This window comes from Punica granatum, chromosome 2 (assembly GCF_007655135.1).
Source record: "Punica granatum isolate Tunisia-2019 chromosome 2, ASM765513v2, whole genome shotgun sequence".
Lineage (NCBI taxonomy): Eukaryota > Viridiplantae > Streptophyta > Magnoliopsida > Myrtales > Lythraceae > Punica > Punica granatum.
This window is the reverse complement of record NC_045128.1, coordinates 22,646,714-22,667,757: the sequence shown is the minus strand read 5'-3', so window position 1 is coordinate 22,667,757 and position 21,044 is coordinate 22,646,714. Positions and strand designations below refer to the sequence as shown.

The window sequence follows — 21,044 nt, the reverse complement described above, 5'->3', positions numbered from 1 at the left end:
GATATAAGGAAAGTTATACAATATTCGTCAGTTATATATTTTGAATTTACTTATACTCGCCCATAAATTGAATTCAGCGTCTTCTTATTGGCTACTCCAATCACCTTGCCCCGCTCGATCAAGTCCTGATTCCGTCTAATCATCATAATTATACTGGTTATAATTTTAATATGGCAAAGACTATTGCCAGTAGTAGGAAGATTTTTAATATATAAAATGATCCTCCTAAAAGATACACTTAATAATCCTCATAGTACCGAGATCGCATAACAAAATGCTTTTAATTGTTTATAATTGTAGTTACAACCAATGTCAGTTTGAGTAATTAGAAGGATTATCCTAGGAAAATTGGGCAGAACTTCCTTTTATGCAAAATAATTTAGAATGATATATATAATCATTCTCGTTACCTTTTAAAATTAAAATTGGAACTTTCAGAAACGTCAAATGAAACTAATTAATGCGGTAGCTAGCTAGGGGGGTGGACCAACTAAAATGTTGCACTACTCCACTAGCCACCTGATGAGCAAGACTTCGAAGACATTGTGAGCAAATCAGGAACTTCAATGATGTCAAACCGAGTGAACAACTTTCAAAAGGTAGGGAATAATTAAATTAAATTGATTATACTATAATTACATATGTAGTAATTTCAACTACCTGATCCCAAGGGATTTGGCTAATTAATTGTTAATTAAATGGCACGATGAAATTTCATTTTTCGGTTACAAATGAGACCCATAGGCCTAGTACAATGAAAGAGAAATACGAATAACTAATAAATGCGCATGGATAGTTTCATTGGGTATCGGACCTGTAACCTCTTGGTTGTTAAAAGAAAACGTGCGTCACTGCGCTACACCTTTTTATGATTATTTCATTTACAAGTCCGATATGTGATGTCACCAATCAATTGAAGGCTATTAATTTGCGTGTAATTGTGCTTAGACCTGGTATTAGTACTGCACATAAATTATAAATATAACCATCCCCAATGTTGTGGACATCTTATCTCGTCGGGTAGTATGAGGATACTCTGAAACTACATGTTATATGCAACTATGACATGAGGGGTTATTACACCAAATATTTCATAGTATCATTCGTTTCTCAAGTCTATCTCACGGTTTAAAAATTATCCAGAAAGGCTTATGATTTACATATAGTTCCAAATCTATCATGGTGTTAATTTCTCCGTCAACATTTAACGGTGTTGCTGACGTAGAATGTAAGTGAGCCCATTATTGCCACTATGGCCCTTTGCTCGAGATAAATTTGAGAAAAATATTAAAATCATAGGATAGATTTGAGAAAAAAAAATTAAAATCATGAAATAGTTTTAGAGCCCACTTACGTTTTATTAACGGACAAATTGATGACGTGATAGATTTGAAAAAAAAATGTAAGTCATAGGATTTTTTGAGTAATTTTTAAAGTATGAGATATATTTGAGAAAATGGTAAAATCATACTATTTATGGCGTAAAAATCCCATTACATAATAAGAAACTATTTTTGGTTAAGTGAATGTGCGCTACTCCGCTACACCCTCTTTTGATAATTTCATTTAAAAGTCCAACTAATCAATTGAAGGGTATTAATTTGCGTTTAATTGTACTTAGACCCGGTATTAGTAGTGCACATAAATTATAAATATAACCATCCCAACATTGTGGAGATCTTATCTCGCCGGGTAGTATGAGGATACTCTAAAGCCACATGTTGTATGCAACTATTACATAACACCAAACTATTTTTGGTTAGGTGTACTACAAGTCCGGAGTATTCCTAAAATTGAACTTTCTTCATGGAACACAGTGGGCAGTGTGGACAATAATCCGCTTTTAACTTGCCTGAAACTACGGATTAGTCGAGTCATCCATGTGAGCTGCCTCGAACACCATTAGATAACTGACTAAAGTGTATATGAAACATCTGATATTTAAGATTTATATTCTCAGCGTCTGCATTTCATGGGATGTCCACAAGGACGAAGATTCAGATCCCACAAGAAGTCCTCCGTGATTGCTCCGTGATTACCTCAAAAAGCCAAAGCCTAAGGATCATATCTCAGGATTAAAAATTATATGGAAAGTAGGCCACCCAATCTCCCCCACTCAATCTACTCCATTCAGCACTTCCCATGCAAGTCGTGGACCAGCTAGTTAACACAATAAGATTAATTACCTTTCAACTAAAACAATTAGTTTTTTTATTGATCTCAAGGTTTTAGTGAAATTAGCAAGGTGTGCTATCAGCGAATAGACTTTATCTGTAATGAAAAGATTCCAAATTTACTAGAGTATATAGGGTTCAGGACTAAACTGATGCCCAAATGAGAAATTATCTTAACCAATAAATTAGAAATATAAGGCATTTCAAAAAGAGACAAAGAAAGAAAAATGCTTTTCAAAACCCAGCTTGTAGGTTGGCCGGAAGGCGAAGTGGGCCCCGATAATTACTCCTTCCATTTTGAAGGGTGTAGGTACTCTAATTATTGGCAGAGCCTTGAACAATCAAACCTGACCCAATTTTAGTTGTGGTCTATTTTTCGCTATACATACATTTTCACAAATAAATTGTGTAGGACTTATTATTGCATATGTTTCTTTGTAATATTTATCAGAATTATTATTACGAAAATATATCAAATTAAACTGTTTGAATTCAATACGACATTACAACATGGATTGTGATTATATGTTCTCTCATTATCACCGATTAAATAATATTAAAATATTTAAAAAGATTTGTTGTAAATTTTCAAAAAGAAAAAGGCTCTTTTTGAACGGAATATGTCATTCTCATGTAAGTTGTTCATGACGATAACTCCAAATAAAATAATGAAATAAATAAGCTCGGACAATTCCTTACCTTAAGGGTAGATTCCCATGAGGACAATTTGACCTCTGAAAGATTAAAGATTAACTAGTTATATAACTCGTGTGTTGCGCAGACGTTTATTTATAGTGTTGATATTACTAATTTTATGATACAAAATGCTAGAACTGAATTAAAAAATTAGGAGTAGTTACATCAATTTGTATCTCTAAATAATTTTAAAAAAATTCCTTGGGAACATAAAACAAAAATTTTAATATATTATGGAAATTTGGAATATATAAGAAAAAATGTCCAAATTTATATTAATAGAGAAACTCGAAAAGACGACTCACCAGGGACTGAGGGCACAAAAGGAAGAATTTTGTGATTATGGAAAGCCATTGTTGAATGAATGAATGAGGGTAAACAAAATTTATATATATATATAAGAAAAATAGCCTGAAAAATCAATTACTTTCATGAAATTGCTCGATCTACTAAATTTTTAAATTTTGGCTTAAAAAATCACAACGTCTACCTCTGTTTCCCTTATCTACTAATTCGTTAGTTGGGTCATCAAAATTGTTGACATGCAGTTAACGGTGCTGATGTGGCAAACGGTTGCCTACGTGGATGGCATGCCATAAACGTTTTAACCTAAGAAATCACATAGTTTGTTCTTTCCCTCATCTACCAAAATATCAATAAAATTTCCGTCATCTACCAAAATATCGGTATCTCTAAAAAATCACATAGTCTGCTTATAATCCCTCATTTACCAAAATATGGCTTCTTTCAAAAATTACATCTACTAAAATATGACTTCTTTGAATGATTATAAGTTAAATTAGGAATTTATATATATGTATGTTGATTTGAATGTTAAAAGAATTTTTAACAGAAAAGAAGTATTAGAACAGTTATGAGTTTGTCGTTTGCAAATTAAAAGAATATCCATATCCATTATCACATTACGTAATATAGGAACTTCGACATATTATATTGTAAAAACAATAACCATGTCAAAATAACTATTCTAACAGAAACTTGTGCCCACCAGCATTTATAAAATTTTAGTATGGTTATTTAGCAAAAGAAATTACTTTCTTTGACCTCCTCGAACAAAAGAAATTACTTTTTTTTTGTTTGACAAAAAGAAATAACTAAAGGAAACAATACATTCCTTTTCATATAAATAGCACATATACGTAATAAATAATTACAAAAAAAATGAGAGACGATATATTATATCGAGGAAATTACACTATTCGGTAAGAGATTTTGAATTTTTTCAACACATAGCAAATATCGCAACAATTTCACCATAAATCACAATATTTGAAAATTTTTCACCGGACATCACATTGTCATTTTTCCATCAATATGTGGACAGAAAGTTGACATGGCACAATTTTTTAGGATCTCTTTGTAAACGTAGACAATTGTGGGCCCCATTCACACAATTAGCTTTTTAATCTACAACACGATAATTTGACTTTTTATTCTACAACACGATGATTTGTTTTTTTTTTCCTTTTTTTACCTTGCAATATTATAATTTGGCTTTTTTTACTATATAACACGATAATTTGACTTTTTCACCGTACATCACGATAAATTGACTTTTTTCGCCATATAGCAAGATAACCGTTACCATTTTCTTTGGGGGAGATTTTCATTGTACAATATGATAACTTGACTTTTTTCAGAGTACAACACGATAAATTGACTTTTTTTCAAGGTATAACACAATATATTATGAAATTTCACAATACAGTACGATAATTTGATTTTTTCACAGCACAACATGATAGCTCTTTTGGGAAAGAGGGAATCAGCCCAAATGTCCGTGTTTGCATAAGGACCCCAAAAAATTGCGCCACACCCGCTTTTTGTCCTCCCATTAATGGCAAATTGACGATGTGCTGCATAGAGAAAAATTTTCAAAATAACATGTTACGTGATAAAATGGAAGCGATATTTGTAATGCAGTGAAAAAGTTCAAAATTTCTTATTGTACGGTCTAATTTACCTTATTATACTCTAAAAGCATAAACGATACAATTAACATAATAAATTCAAACAAAGGAAACCCACGAAACATAGAGAACCAACATCCTTTTCTTTTTGTAAGATTTTCCTTTTTTTTATATTTTATTGATGCATTAATTATTATTGAGAAAAGTATGGAAATCGTCCATTCAAATCATATCAATAACAATCATCAATACTACTTTTCTATCTTTGGTACCCTAACTATTTTTTTCAAAGGAGACCCATTAACGAATTACTGTAAAATAGAAATTTTAATTAACTAATAAAATGCTACAAGCAATCTTAATGACTAGCGATCAAATTTGAAATCTCTTGATTACCAAGCAAGAGTGTGTACCACTGCTCTCAACCCTCTCTAATTAGTCCCCAGCCTTTTTTCTAGTTAACTCTATCCAAAAGTTATACTTGGTTTGATTACATAATATACTCCCAGTTTACTCGACTTTACTTTATTTTTCTCTCAATTCAATAATACAATCATTACTTTTGGTGATTTTAGGCTGGAACGCCAACTTGTGTTCCATGATAATACAATTAATATCGGCCATTGGATCATTCAACTTTGAATTATGGCAGTTCGTAATTTATATATTTTGCCCCTAATAATTTTGGTCCTTCACATTTCATTTTCTGCTTTTTCTGTCCACAATATTATCGCGCTCTCACAATCCGCCTCACCACATGGACTAATCATATTCCACTACGTCACCAACTAATAAACCAGATTAATAAACCGGTTTAATATCTAAATCACACTTATCCGGTTTAAGAGTTGGCCAAAAAAAAGAATCCGGCAAAAAAAATCCAATTTAAGATAACAAACTTTCGAGCTTGAGTCTAACGACAGCATCAACAACAAACCCTCGAGCTCGAGCCAAAAGCCACGTCATCAAACCGTTAACTTTGTAAAATTTGGATATGACCCGATGAATATGTGACGTGATTGAAAGTTCTATGGGTAAAAATGAGTTTTTCCATATTCAGAGGACTTAAAAAAAAACAATGTTCCGCCATTAAATATAATTTGTCTTTCCATCCTATAATTTGCCTCATTACTTTTTTATTTTTTTCTTCAATTTAATAATAAATTCTCTTATATATATTTTTTAATTATTATTACAATTAAATTTTTTAATACTAAATTCTCTAAATTTTTCAATTTTTTTGGTCATTTTCTTCAATTTTATAATAATTTTTCTTACATAATTTTTTTAACAATTATTATAATTAATTTTTTAATAATAATTTTCTCCAATTCTTTTATCTCTATCTTATGGAATATACACTGCTCTAAAACTAAACGTCCACTGACTTTTTCCATTCAATCCTTCCGATAATATTTTCCTTACGCGTTTCATTTTATTAATGCGGCATCTGACGAACCTTTTGGAAAACTGAAAAAGAAAAAAGGACAAATATCTCCCGGCGCGACTCTCTTTGTGAGTTATTCCAGGTTCTTCGTGATTTCGTGCCGCAGTGAACAAACAAAACCAAAAAAAAGAGCCGTTTCTTTTTAGCTTATTGAAAAAGAAAAAAAAGGAGTACCGTCATACAATGGCCGCCTTCAGCTTTTGGGATATGATGGGAACTGCGGCCTCATGATTCCAAGCAAAATGACACTCATTTTCAATATTGGTTTTAGAGCACTAAACCTCCCTTCATTTATTTTAATCTTTAAAATTTAATTTGAGGACATGTATGGTGCACCAAATTCTTAGTCAGCGAATAGGAAATGATAGCAAGGAAATTATACATAAATGTGTTTGCGTGTGAAATATAGAAGTAAAATTGATGGGGATATATATGTCAAAGCGACCTTGCAGGTGATGCTTTGCTCATCCACTTTTGACATTGGGCAATTTAGGTTTTGGTAAAGGTTTTTTAAATCTCTAATTTCGTGGATAATTGCTCCTTTTGATATATGTTAATGATGAGATCAAATGTGAAAGGATGTACCATATGATTGATTTTCGGAACATGTATGTCATCTGTCGTCATCAAACCGTTTTAGATCAAGACTTTGTGGTGCTCTGCACCAAGCATGATAGCATCATTTTAACTACTCCGCTAGTAGAATTCTAATTTCTTTTTATTATACAAAGGAAAATACATAAAGGGGTGTTTTTTTTTTGTTCTCTTTCTTGGAAACGAGATCCCGAATCCAAAAGGAGAGGAAGGGGAGGCAATAAGTGATGCAAAAAGTTTTACTAGTGTGAATTAAATTCAGGACATCATAATTCTAAATCAAGCCTGATATTATTGCATCAAGTTACTTTTCCTTTTAAAGACGTATAAGGTATACAATGGAATAAGTAGTAAAATAGAATTATGAATATCATTAATATCATGAAGACATAACATGACTGTGGTTTGTACTTCCTTTTCATTCTTTCTGACATTCTAACTGGGCCATGGGTGCACGGAGACAGCTAATTATATATATATATATATATAAACTTTACTGTTTTCGAAGTAAATTGAGGAGAATACGATTCGAATTTCGTATTCTCACAACTGTGATTTATTTTTGTTTATTTTTTTATTATATTTTTAATAAATTTATTTTACTTACAGTGTAACGATACAAAATAATATTACAACTAGGTAATTAATTTCGATTACAAAAAATAATACACATTAAGACTAGTGGCTACGATCTTATGGGAAAACTTTTACGAAAATTACAAAAAAGAATAAAGAATGTAGGGGGCAAAGGAGCTGATTAACCAATCAACTTTTGTTTTTGTGTTAGTCTGATGAGGAAAGTAAGAGAGGGTTCGAGAGACAATAAATATATCTTTTAAATAGTTATAGATATTTTTATAATATTAAATCAACCACTAAAATAAAATAAATATATGAACGAAATTACTTATTTTTTTATCTTTTAGGAAATGAGTAAAACATAAAAAAAATTTCATAATAATATCATTAATAACCGTGCGTAGCACTGGTCATCACCTAGTTATAAATATATAGAATATTGATATATATAATTCTGAGAATCGATGAATTCTATGATAAGATGACATTTATTTAATAGTTTAGAGGGAAATCTAGCTTTTGGTGCAGTTGACAGATAGAATGGCCATGGAGGGATTATCATATTGTCATCTTTTGCTCAGTTAGATCGCTCTAGGACAAGCCAAAACTCAAGATAGAAGAAAGCATTTATGTTAAAATCAAGATGCATACTAAACTACAGAAAAAGGAGATGTTGTGCAGGCTAGCATATACGTCATCACCTTGAAATTTAGAGGTTTTAAGTTTATATAGGAATTTTCATGATCGAAATGCCACCATCTTCTCTTTTATCTATTTGATGAACAAGATCTTAAATTTACAGTAGCCCTTCCTATACACGGCTTTAAGCCCATCTCCAGTACAAATCACATTAGGTGATAAAATTTTATATAGATTCAGATATTTTCTTTTCTTTATCCGGGGCAGGACATTTGCTTTCGACTCCTCAATGCAATTATATGTGATCTGCTTGAATCGATTCAGATAGAGAATGATTGGATTGGGGTTACACTCACGAGACGACGAATCCCTGCCCCACAAATAAAAGAAGGGAAATAGATATGGGTCCAGATTATAGAGCAGAGATCCACTCTACACGAGGTCTTGATTGAGATCTCTCGGTGAATCGGCGCCCCCACCGGCCACAACCCCAAAATTTTTCTAGAAGAATTACATTTTTTTTTTTCTTTCTGTACGTGAAAATGTGCAGAGACTACTTTTCTACTGGGGGAGGCAGGACTCTGGGGCTCATGCCCGAAAGATGGGAATAGGGGAAAAGGCATAAAGTCCTTATATTATGATCCCAGCTGGGGAAGACCAAATCTGAACTTGAAACCTTATCTTTTCTTTCTTCGCCCGCCAAAACGTTCATCTGGAAAGCAGATATCACCTTTTGGTTTGGAATAGAATCTTTTGGAAGTTATCCAGAAGCTCAGGCGCCGTAGGAAGAGAATTTTGTGCCGTTGAAAATTGAATATTGAGACATGCCAACACATTGTCATCTATCTGCCCGCGGCCGGTCCTACAATGTTCCCGTTTAGCAAAATTACGAATGCTGGAATTACGACTTAATTCTTCCAAACTGATCTTTCGTAATCCTCGTAAATGCCGTGGATTTCTGGTTGTCCGAGTGTCATTTTCCTTCCTCTAGTGCGTAATTTATATTGACCGAATCTCGTTAATTAGTTTTTTTTTTCAGTCGAACGTACAATTCAATATTCGCGTGTAAAAGATTTTTCCTTGGAGTTAAAATGCCAAAATAACATTATATATATATATATGTATTTATATCTAAACAATCATCGGAACAATATGCAACCCATTTTATCCCACAAAAGTACCAAATCCAAATCATTTTAAAAGGTCCCACAACTCACATGCTAGCTTGTACTTCAGTTGGCAATTACTGACCCTTTAACATAAGACAATTTAAAACCCTGAATTTCAACCATTCTTCCAGAAGCACGAAAATGCGCGCGCGCACATATATATATATATATATATATATATGAAAGTCTGAATAAGGAAAAGTTAAAAGACAAAGCCTAGTACAAGTTGGGCATTCTTTTTTTTTAGTAAAATGGTAAGTATTTTCAATTTATCGATTAAGACTAATCATGTTCAGATATCGATTTAATCTCTAATGACTATGTAAGTCTAATCATGTTTAGATATTGATTTAGCCTCTGATGACTATGTACTTCCAATAAATTTTTAGCTGTTCGTTGAAAAAATTAAATTGGATGTTAAGTCGCATTCACTCAATTATATTGATTGTGCCATTCCAAATTATATAAGAAAGGGCACATGAGAAACGACATATATCTACATCTATCCATATATATTTATTAATTCAATAGAAGATGGGGACACGGGAATCTTCTCTAATGACATCACAAAGGGTGGGGTTAGGTTTTTAATTGGCCGGTGACCAAAGAAGAATTGAATTTTTCAAACCATATGCAACCTAATAATGTTGAAAAACCTCTGAAAACAACACAACGCGACAGGCCCACCCCCACCTCATCTGAACGCATACATTTATACTTAACTTGTCCCTCAAATTTTCCATCCCCCCTCAAACATGTTCCATTACTTCACATCATATCCCCAATCCAACCAAATCATTAATTCCCCCTAACCTCCATGCAGCTCGACCATCGCTTGTGCTTCATCCTACCGCCCGACTCCGGCGACCTCTCTAGGCTCGATGCCGAGCAACCCAAACCGTTGCCGAAGGTTGTCAAACCGAAGAAGAAGCTAGTTGAGCACGATGATCATAACCACCGGGGTTGCGGGAAGCAAGTACAAGCTTTGCTTCGGGAACTGTTGGCCCGCATCTATGACTCCAAATGGCTCAGGTTCCTCCACCAAGATGGCCGGCCGGGGAAGGACCGTTGCTCGGGCCCGTTCTTCGACATGGATGGTGTTCAGTTGTCGGACAAGGTCGGGATGGACAACCCGAGGATCTTCAGCTATGCGGAGCTTTATATTGGATCGAAGGGGTTCAGCGACGATGAGGTTCTCGGCAGCGGAGGGTTCGGGAGGGTTTATCGGACCGTTTTGCCCAGTGACGGGACGGTGGTGGCAGTGAAATGTGTCGCGGAGAAGGGGGAGAGGTTCGAGAAGACGTTCGCGGCTGAGCTGGCTGCTGTTGCACACCTTCGCCACCGGAACCTTGTCAGGCTCCGGGGTTGGTGTGTACATGAGGATGAGCTTCTCCTTGTCTATGACTACATGCCTAACCGGAGCCTTGATCGAGTGCTATTCAGGCGGCCTGAGAACGATAACACTGACATGGTACCGATTAGCTGGGATCGACGGAGAAAGATAATCAATGGGCTCGCGGTGGGTTTGCATTACCTCCACGAGCAGCTTGAGACCCAGATCATTCACCGGGATGTGAAGACGAGTAATGTGATGCTAGACTCCGACTTCAACGCTCGACTGGGCGACTTCGGGCTGGCGCGATGGTTAGAGCACGAGCTCCAGTACCAAAGTGCAGCCCCACGTGTTTCCTTGAAGAACCGCCAGTTCCGGCTCGCTGACACAACTAGGATTGGCGGAACGATCGGATATCTTCCACCTGAGAGCTTTGAGAGGGGAACCATTGCGACAGCAAAATCGGATGTTTTTAGTTTCGGGATAGTAGTACTGGAGGTGGCGTCGGGTCGGAGGGCGGTGGACCTCACTTACACCGAGGACCAAATCGTCTTGCTTGATTGGGTTCGGAGGTTGTCTGATGAGGGAAAGCTCTTGCAAGCGGGGGATAATCGACTCCCCGACGGGTCTTTCCGCCTCTCGGAAATGGAAGAGATGGTCCATCTCGGACTCCTCTGCACGTTCCATAACCCACAATCCCGGCCGAGCATGAAGTGGGTCGTGGAGGCTCTCTCCAGTAATATTGCCGGAAAACTTCCAGCCCTCCCCGCTTTGCATTCACATCCACAATACATCTCCCTGTCCTCAAGCTCAAACACTACCATCTCCACTGCTACTTCAGTCACCTCCAGGTCCACTACCACAACATCCACTGCATCATCGCAGTATCATACGGCCATCCGGGATACGATATATGCCACTGCCGAGAAAGGATATACGGATTCCAATTCCGAATCCACCACTAATGGTCTCCAACGTCGACGATCGAACAAATTTTTCATTGTTGAGACTCCCCGTGAGATATCATATAAAGAGCTCGTCTCTGCCACGAACAACTTCTCAGAGTCTCGGAGGGTGGCGGAGCTAGACTTTGGGACTGCCTACTATGGGATTCTCGGCAACAACCACCATCAAATCCTCGTGAAAAGGCTCGGGATGAACAAGTGCCCTGCCTTGCGGGCAAGGTTCTCAGATGAGCTCCAGAACCTTGGACGGCTCAGACACCGCAACCTTGTGCAACTCCGAGGGTGGTGCACCGAGCAAGGAGAGATGCTCGTGGTGTATGACTACTCAGCGACTCGCCTTCTGAGCCACCTCCTGTTTGATCATCATCACGAGCGGAAACCTGCTCGCCCTGTCCTGAGATGGCATCATAAGTATAATATTATCAGATCGCTTGCCTCTGCGATTCTCTATCTCCATGAGGAATGGGACGAGCAAGTGATCCACCGGAACATTACCTCCTCGGCCATAATTCTCGATCCCGATATGAACCCAAGGCTCGGCTGCTTTGCCCTTGCGGAGTTCTTGACACGGAACGACCATGCACACAAGTCAGCTAGTAAGAAAAGCAAGTCGGTCAGAGGAATTTTCGGATACATGTCCCCTGAGTATATCGAGTCAGGGGAGGCAACAACAAAAGCTGATGTTTATAGCTTTGGGGTAGTGATTCTCGAGATACTCACGGGGCAGTTGGCGGTTGATTTCCGAAGGAAGGATGTACTGCTAGTGCGTAAGGCTCATGAAGTAGAGCCGAGGAGTTTAGAGGAGATGATTGATTTAATGCTAATCGAAGAGGGTGACCAAAGAGAGATGGTGAGGTTAGTGAAGCTTGGGATTGCTTGCACTAAAAGTAATCCTGAGTCGAGGCCAAGCATGAGGCAGATAGTGAGCATACTTGACGGAAACGATACATGCTTCACAGAGAGTCGGGATGAGAGCATGGATGAGTGGAGGCGGAAGAACGCGACGGCTCTTTCACTGATTAGAAGCATGCAAGCCCTGGGAATACAGTAGAATCACAATGTAGGGAGTTCGTTGGTTGTGTGTTATCTTGTATTAGACAGAGATTGAGAGAATGCGCTGTGCATAATATTGTGAGGAGCATATATATGTAGATTTTTCTTGAATCCATTGCAGTAGCAATGAGCATATATATGTAGACTTTTCTTGAATCCATTGCAGTAGCAATGTTTTAATTCGAATTTGAAAGCCGAAGCACCTTTCCTCCAAGGCGTTCATTCACGCAGATTAGAAAGAACTCAATTCTCAGTTACTCAAAACTCCCCATATGAACATTCTTCATTGGATGTCTGAAATTGTAAAGATTGCATAAATTTACGTTATTTAAATCGAAGAACAAACTAATAGTCTAATATAGGAACTTGAAGGAAGAGTGTGAAGAAAGCTGCAAATTCAAAGAAAATTCTGCTAAGACAGCATTACGTGAGGTCCAAACTTTTCCCCTGAACAAAGCAAATCAATGGCGACCATCGATAATTTCAATTACCAAGTGTTCACATGTTCAGAGATCCTCTCCGAGGATATATATACACAAAGACAGTACTACAACTACGGAACTCAGAAAGAACCTAGAAGAACTTCGGATTAGTCCATTCTTGATACGGAGATGATTAGCCCGGAAAGCAATTCATATATTGTTCATCATCCACTCTACTTGTTTCTGCATACTGCTCTCAAATGGTCTCTTCCTCATCGCGGAACTCCCCAACCCGAGTCCTGTTGGGGAGAACTGGTTCCCGATTGAGCTCTCCAAAGAACAGTCACCAGTGGGCATGTTCTTGGATTCTATTGAATTTGCTATCTCAGACAAGGTGATTGTTTTAGCGGAAGGGCTCAAATGTGAGTTTCCCGAAGAGTCGTTGGGAACTTTGTTGGTTAGTCCAGAGAGGTCTTCCCCCACTGCTTCAACTCCAACCCCAGAATATGCAGCAAACTGCTCATTAAGGGCTTTGCAGGCTTTCTCCAGTATCGACTGTAGGTACTTCCCCTGTGTATCGATCCTCAGTTGGAGGCGGCGCTGGACCTGGTTCAAGTAAAGATTAATCCTATTATAAACAGTTTCTAAAGATATCTATCTATTTCACGAAATTGGCTTTCCGGGGGGGAAAACATTTTCCAATAATAGTAGCTTATGCTTCCATAATGTTAAGAGCAAATAACCAAGGCTGCTGCTGCACACTTTGCTAAGCTGAAACCACAGCTTGCTAATCTGGGACAATGGGATCCTACTGGTGGTCCCTTCAGAAATTGATTTAAGTCAGCGTAGCTCAAGAAATATTTTCACAAATAAAACCAACTTTCCTAGTTGACCAAAACGGTTGTGCTTGATTTTTGAGTTCTAAGCAACAATAACAACAGAAAGTTCAGACATGACTTCCTCTGTAGCAAAAACAAAACAGATGTATGTCGAGCAGCATCTATTGATCTGCTTCTCGAAAAGAATTAATTCTATCTGTTTTTGATTGTTAGAGAATTTTACAATGATCATCTGGCTATTACCCAAATTACAAGGATGACCCCTACTCAGGGAAATTATATTAGCTTTGTTTGTGTCAAGCTTGGCTATTACTCTTCGATAGCTTTCATTATTCATTACCCTTCACAGCTAAAGAGTGGCTTTGACAGAGACTTTCCCAAAGATCAGATTAGATTTTTGAGGTGCACGGGTACCTCATAATTCGGTAGATACTAAGGAGAACGATGGTTGCTTATTCGACAACACATATTGGTACTGAAACTATTCTTCTGCAAATTGAGCTTTAAATTCTATTGTTGTGAAGACAGTTCCATTTTCTGTACCTTGCCTAATAAATTGAATCAAAGCTCCACTTTTTATATGTATTTTTATTCATGCTTGCATCGAAAAAGACAGCATCTAAAGAGCAACCTGGGGTCCTATCATCTCATTTTTCCTAATCATTTTTCAATATTTTTCAAGAAAAAGAAAATGGTAAACCAGATTTGACAACTGAGACACTAGGGCTAAAACCAGACACACTGAGGTTAGGTACTATTACCATGCACAAGTACCACGATAGATGAAACATACAAACTCACCTCAAGCTGCTCATGAAGTCTTCGTTGGACTTCCATTTGCACTCTCAGAGCCTCGGTAACTTGTAAACCACTAAAGGCAAGGAAAAATTATTAATACAGAGACCCATGTATTGCACAGATATTCATAATAAGAATAGAAAATTACTGAAATGCCTACTCATTTGACTTTTGCTGGCTCACTCTTGATGGAGCTGAAGATGAACTCGTGTTCTGGCCTTGGCCCTCAGCATTGCAAGGAGCTGCAATCAATCAATGACATACTCTGAATAATCAACACATGAATAGCCTAATGGTTCTAATGGTCTTTAATTTGGTTCATTTACATCTAGAGGTCCATTCAAGCAAAAAGAAATGGCAGCAATGTAGAGATCAGACTTCAAATCTTATCAATTACTCCAGACAAAAAGGTACATGATTTTGTGGATACTCTTATCATATATATAAGTGGATTTTCTGCAGAGTACATCACTCAAAGTGCATCACTCGGAAGCAAGAAGTATTTGGTAAATTGTTCCTTAAAAGTGAAATATAAACAACTTTTAATGTAAACACTACTGGCTCGTAAATCTCTAATGGGAAAAAGTGTTTATCCTAAGTATTTAAAAATAGATCACAACCAATAGAGATATAAAAGAAAGGGCACATTGGGGAAAGAATAACAAATTGATCATGTGAGTTAGGATGAAATAATTGAAGAAAATTTCACGATGGTCAGAATGAAACCAAATTGAAATTACATAAAAAAAAAAACACAAAGTGAACCAGGTCATTACCTAACTTAAATATATAATGCATGTCAGCTAACGCGGTACCCTTAGGAAGAAACTTATGCTTCAACTGTTGAATAGAAGGGTAGAGAGCCACAGAGTTTTTGTTCTAGAGAGAGAGAGAGAGAGAGAGAGAGGGAAGCTAAATTGCATGTTACCCTAAAGAGCAATATGTTGCATAGGGAAATGGATCGTAACACTTTCATTACTGGAAGTACACTGCAGCAAAGACCGAAATTCTGAAACATGTTGAGCGCTGCTTTGAGAAAGCAACCCCTTTGACCATGCAAGGAGTTGAAGGAATTCAGTCATAAATAATTTATCAAAAACCATGAACTGGATTTCCAAGCATTTGCAATGTGAAAATGCAGCCACAATTTCCAAAACCCAGCTTTATACTTGTTTAGTTTACATCTGGTATGACTACAATATGAATGGAATAATAGTCACTTAAGATGATGTTTCATATAGTTATTTCACTGCAAAGTGCTCTTTCCAAACCGAATACTAAAGCTCTTAAAACTGGAAATTTTGCATGTGCATTTTGGAATCCTTCACAAATTATCAGTAAAAAGGATCTCCATTGTCAACAGAATCTAAAACCGAATAAAGTAAGTAATTACATATTTACATGACAGGAGTGAGATCTATACCGTCCTTTTGGTTGTCATTTGAGTCCTTGCATGATTGTTTTCCCAAGCGGTATTTCTGCAAATACAAGCCATAGTGAGTCTCAATGTTCTTTCAAAATGTAACTAAGCCTATGGAAGATGACAGACCTGAAGGTGTGATTTCAAGTGATAAAGTGTAAGGCCTTTCACCCCCATTGTCCGCATAATGGTCTTAGGGGTTGCTTCTGCCAAGTGGTAAGCCAGAAGGATTAGCAATTATAACACACATTAGAATGTTCAGTTTCAATTGTCTGCATAATTCCTCTTTGATGAAGAGGAATATCTTCCATTCAGTTTCTATGAAGGATGCAGATTTCCAATCAGAAGAATTAACTAGCCATCATGATCCTGATTTCCCATGTCTGCAAAATTGGATTTCCCCCAAAGGAAGAAAAGAAAAAAATATTGACTGACCACTCAAGAAGGCATACAAAGTGATGCAATAAAAACCAAAAAGAGAAAGAAAAGTAGGTTGACTGACAGAGTGATGAAGAAAGAGAGCCGTCCTGATTATATCATTTTAATCAAATTTATGTTTGAATATATTTTGCAAGCGAATGGTTTCTATTTGTTCGGACTTAATTATTTTTCAAATTTTGATAGTTTTTGAGCGAGAAGCTCATTTATTTCTAGTTCTGTATTTAATTAAAGATTGCAACCTAAAGTTTGCAGTAAGACATGAAATACAGAATAAACTCTTCCTTTTGTATATCTCTATCTGAGTTTTTCCACTTCTTGGGCATCCCTGTTTTCCAAACACGTTTCCCTCCTAAATCTTCATACCACTTACAGTTCCCTACCTCTCTACTCTAACTTTTTGCCTTCTTCTGCTGATCTATCTATTCTGATGTATTCCTGTTTTATAATTCCAATCTTTTAATCAATTATAAACGGGGTTTTTAAGCCAAATGGCCCATGGTTTACGCATTTTGTCAAATCTACCATATGTTTTTTTTTGTCAGATATATCACATGGTTTACATTTTTCTCAAAATCTATCCCGCCATTTTTGTTGTCCGTTAATGAAACGTTAGTAGGCTTCAAATCTATCCCATGGTTTCAATTTTGTCCCAAATCTATCGTATGATTTTAATTATTTCCTTAAAACTATCCCATGATTTTAATTTTTTCTCAAAACCGTTAGACGTTGACGGAGATATAACGGTGGAATAGATTTGCAGCAAAATGTTAACCATGGGATATAGCTGACAAAAAAAAACATGGGATAGATTTGACAAAACGCGTAAACCATGGGCCATTTGGGGTAAAAATCCCATTATAAACTACCATACAGAAAGAAATAGACCTGCCTAGAATTTTTTCTACTTTTGCGGTAATTACTAATCAGTATTTCACGTGGAAGTTAAAAGAAAACATCTCCACCACCATAAGAATATCTGAACAAGGATGATAAATGCAGAGAATGGCACGACTTAAGTCAGTAGAAAAATACAAAAGTTTCTCCACAACTCTCAGGAAACAAAATAAAACCTGGTCACCTTAAAAGGTGTTCAATCTACTATCTGCTATCTAGGGGTACATAAAGGGGGAACTATCCGAAGACAATTCTTCTATATTTAGTACTGGGAACTCAGTATCATAGTGGACTCTATGAAGCATGATTTAATTGCAACTGATTTTTTAAGAGATGCACTGCTCAACCTTCAATATTCTTTACACTGCTGTCTGCTTTCTGCATCTCAAAAGTCACTAGGTAGTTACATTTATATCTTAGGGAAGAAGGACTAGGTGCTTCAAGCATACAGTTCAACTTACATCAAGTCTGCATATTCAAAGTTCTGTTACATCAAACAAGTCATTTCAAATGCTTCAAAAATACCAGTTTGTCTCTTCTACTTTCATCTTTGCTTGGTTCAATAATCAAAACATATAATAAGTTCAGAACAAGTAACATTACGCATTTGGTTTATTTCAACGGGGATACTATACAAGACATAAAATCAGAATCTGCAAGTTCAAAGTTAATTGTTGCAATAATATTTGAAGTGAATTAGGTGATAACGATGCTACTGCTTATAATGGGCTAATTCATACAAAAATACCAAGAAAAGGAAGACATGTTTTCCACGCTATTTGTATTTGTCTATGCATAATTTACTAGATTGATAGTCAGATATGCAAAATTCTACTATGCAAGAAACCAAGAACAAACACGTCTGACCTCCGCCAGTTGACGTCCCCAGAACCAGAGTAAGATCATATTACACAAACAAAGAGATTCTTTAGAGTTTAGATCCCTTTTTTTTCCAGTAATACCACAGATATCCTGAACCTATTGGTTGACACTAACCCCCAACCGGGCCTAGGTTTGGCCCTATCCACGAGGCACTTCTAGTAAGTTTGGAGGGGTTAAAATCCACCCATTGGGAGATCAGTTTGCCATTGAGTGGCATCCTCGTGGTTAGAGTTTAGGGCCTTTGCTTCCCGAGGATTCCTGAGTTCCCTATATTTAACCTTTTGAGACCAAAAAAATAAAACAAAAGCCAAAAAAACAAGAGAAAGAGAGAGAGAGTAGATATTATGGTTGATTGTAATTTTTTTTCTTTAAAAACTCAAAAATTGTGGTTACCTTTAGTGCTCCAAAATTGGGGAAAAACTTAAAAGCCCAATCATTATTGAGAAAAACCAACAGGAAAAATAAAAGGGCAATATAGATTTTTCAGATAACATCCTCATTGAAGGTGGAATGAGAAGACTCTAACAAGAAACTAAAACTAGCAATAGAATAGCGGTGTAGAAGAAAACAAACCGAAGAAGTTCATCCGGGGATCAATGGAGAGAACTTATAAATGCACAATGCAATTGCAAAAAGAGCCAATAACATCAAACCAACCATCACCATGTAAACCCAGAAAGAAAGTATTCCGGCTAGACAGCCTGATAAAACAGACCAATTCGAACCACGAATGAAACCAAGAACTAAAATCGACAGCCCACATTTCAGTGATGCATCAAGAAAATGGCATGTTTTAGTCAGCAACCCCAAGTACACGAATCGGCCAGTAAATACACAGCAGGCAGAAGTTTCGGTTTTTGCGAGACAGGGACTTACTGTCGGGCCCGCCGAGCTGGGTCACAGCGTCGACGAAGCGCTCATGGAGCTCGGCCGTCCAGCGGAGGCGGGGCTTGGGGTCGGCGGTGAGGACGAGGCAGGAGTCGCTGCCGCCGCCGCCGCCGAGATGGGTCCCATCGAAGGGACCGCCGGCGAAGTCGGCGCCCATGCCGGCCCCGTGATCTAGCTGGGGCAGGGAGTGCAGTGCCGAGAACATTGAGCTTTCCTCTGCGGTTGATTAAGGGCCCTCTCTCCCCTCCCTAGAAAGTGAAGGGGGAAATCTCCAAACTGATTAGCAGTTAGCCCCCAACAATAAAAATGGGGGCTATGAAGGGGGGAGGGAGAGAGAGAGAGAGAGAGAGAGAGAGAGAGAGAGGGGAGTCCTTTGCTTTCTGAGCTCAGAGAAAAGGCATGCAATGGCATGGGGGACTCGACAGCGACGGCTTTGTATTGTCCCTGTCGGAGTTTTTTTATTTCATTTCATTTCATTTTTTAAATAGATAAATTTGCTTCTTCTTTTTTTAATCTTTTATTGGTAGGTGCTTTTTTTCTTTTAATCATTTCTTTCAGTATAGTCACCACGGCATTAATTTCTTATTTACTTCCGTGACAAAAAGAAGTTTCATACGCTACTGAGTGATGAATAAGATTATGGTGAAAATTAAACTCAGAACTTCCAGCTACGAATTGAGGGCTAGAGAGCGATATCGTCGCAATAATGTCCCTTTCTATATCGTCGCAATAATATCCCCTTCTAAGATATAATTTCTTATTTGATTTTTCTTTTTTTCTTTAAGATTATGAATATGTTCAACAAATTGATCTATCTTCAACACGGGATAGAATTATTGCGTGTTAGGCCCAATCGTTTTCTCTTTAAATATTTTTTAAATATGCAAATATGAAATATAACCGATTGACATCGTAAATAAAGAAATATTGTAAATGATAATGTATATATGTTGACTTATGTAAGAATGTTAAGTGCAAACGAGAATTTTGTTAATCATCTGAATTTATTATAGTTTTATTTAAGGAGTTGTTGTATATTTAGGAGCATATCTTTTTACATAATACTTAATTTTGTTTGAACATTTCGATATCGATGCAATATAATTGTGAAAAATTATTTCACTCTCAAGCCAAAGTTATAGTGCTATCCCGATTTGGAAGATGACATCCACTCTCAACTTGACAAAATTAAAATATGTGAAGCAAATGAAAAGTAAGTGGCTCTAACTTCTGAAAACCGTCTCAAGTAAAATGATATGAGAAGCAAGTAAGTTCATCTTCTAAGAAACGCCTCAAGCGAAATGTAAGGACATGTTTTGCATCTTAATCCATCTTAATGTTGGCAACATCAAGAGTTTATCCATATCATTCATTAAGTATGCTTCTAATAACCTGGGACATAATAAATCCTTGAATACAACAAGCTGAAAAGACTGTTGGCCCATATTAAGGAAACAATAAAATTACTTTGAATTAAAAGAACTGATTGAGGTGTATAAAGTCTTTACTTGATCAGAGTCTAGATCATTGATCTCATATAGGCTCTTCTGTGAAGTCCCCTAATAGCTTACTGCAAATTGGTAAATTGCTTTAAGGCAAAACGACACTTCTCCACATAACTTCACCTCCTATTTTGAAAGTAATGTATGAAAGACTCAATGTGCAGTTAAATAAATTCATTTATAAGTTAGTCTTTTGATCTTTCATTGCAAGTCATTTTGGTTTCGGAAGCAAGATGTCATTATAATATTGCACTATTTGTCATGTTGTTATTGGGGTCACATGAGGGGTTACGCAAGGAAAAAGCCTTTCTATCCTATGTGGTGCTTCTCGACGCGTCGTCTCGGCTTTTATTATTGTATATAGATTTCATGAGTTTC

At 36.8% G+C, this 21,044-nt stretch overlaps 2 protein-coding genes across 2 annotated transcripts; one reads left to right on the top strand and one right to left on the bottom strand.

The window, feature by feature from the left end:
- Positions 1-9,946: 9,946 nt before the first annotated feature.
- LOC116195537 (receptor like protein kinase S.2) lies at positions 9,947-12,794 on the top strand. Its single transcript, XM_031524788.1, has one exon. It carries the CDS (start codon positions 10,047-10,049, stop codon positions 12,576-12,578), a length of 2,532 nt encoding a protein of 843 aa, XP_031380648.1. The 5' UTR covers positions 9,947-10,046; the 3' UTR covers positions 12,579-12,794.
- Positions 12,795-13,008: 214 nt separating this feature from the next.
- On the bottom strand, positions 13,009-19,546 carry LOC116195538 (protein PHR1-LIKE 2). The gene is made up of 6 exons (XM_031524789.1): positions 19,153-19,546; positions 16,189-16,265; positions 16,063-16,117; positions 14,800-14,881; positions 14,643-14,712; positions 13,009-13,608 (listed from the first exon to the last, which is right to left on the bottom strand). Exons 1-6 carry the CDS (start codon positions 19,367-19,369, stop codon positions 13,213-13,215), a joined length of 897 nt encoding a protein of 298 aa, XP_031380649.1. The 5' UTR covers positions 19,370-19,546; the 3' UTR covers positions 13,009-13,212.
- Positions 19,547-21,044: the final 1,498 nt, after the last annotated feature.